General features: G+C 38.6%; 1 protein-coding gene across 3 annotated transcripts; it reads right to left on the bottom strand.

Moving 5' to 3' along the window:
• Nucleotides 1-465: 465 nt before the first annotated feature.
• On the bottom strand, nucleotides 466-4,954 carry LOC109004002 (alpha,alpha-trehalose-phosphate synthase [UDP-forming] 6). 3 transcript variants are annotated; one of them, XM_018982369.2, is made up of 5 exons: nucleotides 4,714-4,954; nucleotides 4,536-4,597; nucleotides 2,018-4,067; nucleotides 1,654-1,927; nucleotides 466-982 (listed from the first exon to the last, which is right to left on the bottom strand). In XM_018982369.2, the coding sequence occupies exons 3-5, from the start codon at nucleotides 4,018-4,020 to the stop codon at nucleotides 695-697; spliced, it is 2,565 nt and encodes an 854-aa protein (XP_018837914.1). In that variant the 5' UTR covers nucleotides 4,021-4,067; nucleotides 4,536-4,597; nucleotides 4,714-4,954; the 3' UTR covers nucleotides 466-694. The 3 variants fall into 3 exon arrangements, with proteins under 3 accessions (XP_018837914.1, XP_018837916.1, XP_018837918.1); XM_018982371.2 differs by having other exon boundaries at nucleotides 2,018-4,031; nucleotides 4,714-4,918; XM_018982373.2 differs by having other exon boundaries at nucleotides 2,018-4,031; nucleotides 4,536-4,889.
• Between the last annotated feature and the right edge of the window lie 845 nt (nucleotides 4,955-5,799).

The raw sequence follows: 5,799 nt of genomic DNA on the forward strand, positions 1-5,799 counted from the left end.
CTAATTATTATAATTTTTTCAAATTTACAAATAAAATATAAAATATAATATAATTTTTTAAATTTTAAGATAAAAATAATATTGAAAACTTATAATCAAACAATTATATTACTGTCATGCCTTGCTGCACTCCATTTGAAAGTACAAAGTACATTCCACTCAATTATTAAGGCGTCTCGTGCCAAGCCCAAGTAGTAAGGCAAGGTTATTTCCCATCCCGTGAAGGGTCCAAGTGACAAATGATTCGTGTTGAATTCAACTTCAAACACCCTTGGTCTCCCACCAAATCATCAGGACCAGTTTGGTAGCCAGAAAAAACAACCCATTCTGCCGAACTATTCTGATATTGAGCTTTCCATGTTATAAATTTCTATTTCCCAAATTAATGGTGGAGAGGACCAAGAGGAAGCCAAATAAACACCCGTTCCCACTTCAAGCTTCCTAGTATAAGAGTGTAGTAGCCAATGGGTGCATAACGGAAAGCTCATATTTCATGGCAAAACATATATATACAGCTTCACTGCTTGAAGTGAAGAGAGTCTCTGGTAATGGTGGCAAAGGTACTCTTAAAGCACTAAGATAATTACAACACATAGAAAAAGCAACAAACCAAAAGATGATAATGTGGAAAATGCCACTCAGCCCACATTTTTACAATAACAAACAGACAAAGCACGGATATTCTTTGCTAAGCCTACCCAGAAACTGTTTGCTCTGAAACAGAAGCCAAACCCTGCATCAACCTAACAATTTCTGCAGTATCGTCAAGATAATACTTGGCCTTGCTAGGTTTTCGACAAACAGTACATGCAAACACTTCTGCCCTGGGAGCAATGGATGGGCCTGCCATGGAACTGATGATTACCTCAAACATGTCTTCATCAGATCGGTCATCTCCTATGCACAGAACAAAATCAGGTGACATTCTCTTCTCTTGCATGATGGAAAGTAGACGCTTGGCCACAAGTCCCTTGCTTACACCCTGGCATGTACACAAGCATTTAAGGGATTGTTTAGGATATTGTCATTTGACCCAGCAATTATTAAAGTTCTAATCAAAACCAATCACTGAAAAACAAATCGGTTCACAGGAAAGAAATATAAAATTCATAATTCTCAACATAAACGGGCCGATAGTTTATACAGCACATGGTTATACACAAACTAGTTTTATATCAATGAAAGTACGGAAGTATTAATATCCCATTCCTACTAGAAAGGCCCTAACATTACATGATGTCAGTTGTCGTGCTTTATGTAAACTATTTTTCTAAATAACAAGATTTCACATATTCTTTGCACTGATCCTTCTTGTAATACAAAGTTGTTTCATGCTTAAGTCCATTAACCTCACTCTCTAATAGACCATGGGTAACATCGTGAGGCATGCAAAACAGGTAAACCTCCCCTTCACTGACAAATTAAATCCCACACTCAAGAAAAGCACCTCCAGCCATTTGACTGAGCAACACGCAACTTATTAAGCAGTGGCGATTTGGGCTCAGGCTAAGTTTCAGTCTGCCCACCCCAAATGACATTCAAATTTATAGTCGACCAGCATAAAATCCAGATCTGAAGAGAGTTCATATATTACACCTTGGATTAGAAACTAAATATAAAACTACAACTTGATAAGGTAAAATATATTCAGACCTGTGGCTTAACCTCCACAATATTCTGTCCACTCTTGACTGTAACTGGTTCATTGGCAAGCACACTTTCTAGATGATCAAGAAGTTCCTTAGCTTGGCACGACCCAAAGTCTGGATCCGCATCCTCGTAACACCAGACAAGTGCAGTTTCCCTATCTTCAATGGTGGAACCATCAGTCGTTTCAGTGTAAAGCTTCATTACTGGCTCTGCAATCTGCTTCCAACTACAGTCCGCAACAGGTACACATCTTTCCCATTCTGCATCTCGCTTCAGCCTAATACAACAAAATTATCAATTACAAATTCATTCCATACAATTTTAATATACTCAAAACATGGATCAGTTCAGAATTAAACTAGTTCACCTGAGGAAATAACCATGCTCTGCTGCAATTCCCAGCTTCTCACAGGGAGAAAACCATTCACTGAGAGTCTTCCGGCTTCTAGCACTGACAATGAAAACCATGTTGTTCTTATCCCTACACAGAACATTTAGAATATCAATTGACTTCGAGTTTGGGCTCTTATCAATGGAAGCCTGCGGCATTAGTGTACCGTCATAGTCTAGGAGGATTGCTCTCATTGTAGTCCTTTTGTAAGCAGATACTATGTGTTCCATAGAGAGCTTCCTGAAGTTTGGATCAAGTGCCACAACTCTGAAACTCAATCCAAATCCTATACCCCAGCACCTGCACCGCTCATGCTCCCGACATGTCCTCCCCAAATCTTGAAGGAAACTACGAGCCCAATACCCAACGTCATGGGTACTGACATATCTGTAATGTTTCTCATGCCGAAGCTGTTTTTCTGGCTCAGCCATCTCAAGGGCAGAGTCCATTGCATCTGCTACAGCATCAATATTCCAGGGGTTTACCCGGATTGCTCCACTTAAAGATGGCGAGCACCCAATAAACTCAGAGACAACTAGCATGCTTTTCTTTGCGGTGAATGGCTCCAAACCCAAAACCTTATCTAACTTCTCGTTCCCTTGGCGACTAATTATGTACTCATATGGTATGAGATTCATCCCATCCCTCACAGCAGTGACCAAACAACACTCGGCGACAACATAGTATGCAATTCTCTCGTGAAACATAAGTGGCTCATCAATCAAGACAACAGGGTCATATCCTGGTTTTCCAAAAGTTTCATTAATTCGCTTTACTGTTGAGGAAGTCTCAGCCTGAATTTCTTTCACATCTTTTCCTCTGCCCCTAGCTGGATTGGCTATCTGTACCAACACTACTTTCCCCTGCCACTCTGGGTGCTGCATAAGAAGCTGCTCCATTGCCAAAAGCTTCAAACTTATACCCTTAAATATATCCATGTCATCCACCCCAAGTAACATTATCCTACCCTGATCACAATACTGCCTGAGAAGCTCAGCAACCTTCTCTTCAGTCCCAGGCAGGCTCAAGACTGACTGCAGCTGACCCATATGTATACCGACAGGAAGAATTTTTATGCTAACTGTGCGACCATAATACTCTAGGCCTATATATCCACGCTTCGATTCATATGTAAGACCAAGCATCCGACTACAACAGGATAGAAAATGCCGTGCATAATCAAAAGTATGGAACCCAATCAAATCTGAATTCAGTAGGGCCCGGAGAAGCTCTTCCCTAATAGGAAGTGTCTTATAGATCTCTGATGAAGGGAATGGACTATGAAGGAAAAACCCAAGTTTCACTCTATTGAACCTTTTCCGCAAGAAAGTCGGTAACACCATCAGGTGATAATCGTGTACCCATACAAAATCCTCTTCAGGATTTATCACCTCCATAATCCTATCTGCAAAAATTTTATTAACCGAAACATATGCTTGCCACAAGGACCGGTTAAACCTACCACCAAGGTCCGGCGACAGGGGCAACATGTAATGAAACAAAGGCCATAATTGCTGCTTGCAAAACCCATGATAGTACCGGCTAAAAAGATCCGGTGGGACAAAGGTTGGCACGCATTTAAAGGACTCGAGGAGTATTTGCGAAACCTCATCTTGCTCATTTGGATGAATATCTTCCTTCAGACAGCCCACATAGATAACCTCAATATCATCATCCCCTATGCCATCTTTTAATTGGAGGAGAAGTGAATTCTCATCCCAAATGAAGAGCCAACCCTTACTACCATCTGTCTTCCTCTGAGCTCTGATAGGGAGCTGATTTGCCACTATTATGAGACGGTCTCGCTGAGCAGAAGACGACGAAGGGTCAGAGCAAACACTCTCTGACGGGTCGTCATCTATATCAGATATCAAGCCGGCGACGGTCATAATACGTGGAATTCGCCTACTCATGCGCCCAAATGATGGAGATTCGCCAGAGGCAAGCTCTAAAAGATTCGAATACGATCTGGACACCATGTTTTCCAGTCCTACAAGAATCCTCGCTAATGAACGCTATGTTTTCACTATGCACAAATAAAAGAGAAACCCATTGAAGCCAAATCCTCTGAATGGCAAAGCAGCCTAATAAAATTTACGCAAAAATATCTCTACCAAGGTTTATAAGGAAAAAAAAAAAAAAAGTAGTGTGAAACCAAAGCAACAGGTTTGGGCGGTCAGAGTACCACATCTAAATAGTGTAAAAAAAAGAATCTAAAGCAAGTAATGGGAAGAGGCGCAACTTAAATTGGCGGCTAAAGAAAGGGCTACACGATCTCTTTAAAGATAAGCTCAAGTGAAACGAAACCAAGGGATAGATGAACCCAGTTTCTTGGTATCCAGATAAAGAAGAATAGAATAGATTCAGATCATATACAGCTAACAAATACTTCTCTGCTACCAAACTTTCCGCCAGAGATTGTCACACTTGCACTACTTAGAAATGGCAATTGGAAAAGACCAAAAAAATAAAAAAAATAAACAAAGAAAATTACCGGTTGCCGAAAACGCAAATCCATTATTGGTGGGGTAGGTTGGAACATTATGCTCTTTGGATCTAGATATTTTGCAAGAGCAAAAAAATCTAATTCAGCTTCGTGGGAAAGGATAGACAATAAATATGGAAGCTTTATTTATGAAGCTTTGCTCAGAGATCACAATCCACAATCTTACCTCAAGTGAAGCGTTATCACTCTTATATCCAGCCTTCCAAACACATTTATGACTAGAAAACAAGAAGAAAATTTTCTAGAATGTGTTATTTTTCCAAACTAGACCAAACAGGTCCTATCAGAGTCGAATGAACTCAGCTTCAGCAGCTTCTCTCAAATGGGGAAAACTTTCAAATTGCAGATAGGAACCACAAATGTCTATTGGTTTCTAAGGGGAAGGTATTTGATCGGACGGTGAAAACATAAGGCGTACGAGCACTCGAGGTGTAGAAAAGAAGCTCTTCGTCCTTATCTCTTCTCCTTCGGTTAGTTCGCCACGAGGCATCATCTTTGGGGGACCCATTGCAAGGCCTTGTCTGAAATTAGCTGTCCTGCTCGTGCGCATCGACACGTGGTCTATAACTATTAGCTTTTCCAATCGTAGAGTCCACGTGGCGAGCTGCTAACGCTTCATTCACAACACTAAACCAGGCCTCGTGTGACGTGTCTTGAGTTTGACCGATTATTGGATAATTTCGATAGCCTATGGTCAGGTTTACGCCACCTAGGGTGTTTAATACCGACAAATGAATAAGATAAAAAAAAAAAAAAAAAATACTGAGAGATAAATATTTTTATTTTTTTTAAACTAACAGATAAATATTTCAAATATCAGTTACCCCATCTAATTATATTATAGATAAGATATTAGTAAATCATATAGACTGTACAGCAATAATGCTGTCTGTATGAGATTTTGAAATTGTATAATGCCGTCTTCGTTAATAATACACTTATAATTAATTTTTTATAATTTTTATATAATCACGTATTAAATTGTAAATATTTATGTTAATTATTATTTTATAAAAATATTTCTTATTTAACATATAATTGTATAAAAGTTATAAAAAATAGTTGTAATTGTATTATTTTCTATATTTTTTAAGAGTAATGTTACGTGTACAATTTTTTTACAACTTTTTTACATAAATATGTTTTAATATGAGAGTACTTATATAAAATGATATTATTTTTTCAAAAATAATATTTATAATTATAGAGTATATAAGCATCTCGTAAATTTTTTTAAAAATTAAATAAATAC

This window comes from Juglans regia, chromosome 13, assembly GCF_001411555.2.
Source record: "Juglans regia cultivar Chandler chromosome 13, Walnut 2.0, whole genome shotgun sequence".
Classification (NCBI taxonomy): domain Eukaryota; kingdom Viridiplantae; phylum Streptophyta; class Magnoliopsida; order Fagales; family Juglandaceae; genus Juglans; species Juglans regia.

Coding starts and splice junctions, on each gene's coding strand:
- LOC109004002 (XM_018982369.2), bottom strand. CDS start 4,020: ATGGTGTCCAGATCGTATTCGAATCTTTTAGAGCTTGCCTCTGGCGAA. Junction 1,928..2,017: donor GAGCATGGTTATTTCCTCAG/GTGAACTAGTTT, acceptor TTGTTGTATTAG/GCTGAAGCGAGATGCAGAAT. Junction 983..1,653: donor TTGTGGAGGTTAAGCCACAG/GTCTGAATATAT, acceptor TGTACATGCCAG/GGTGTAAGCAAGGGACTTGT.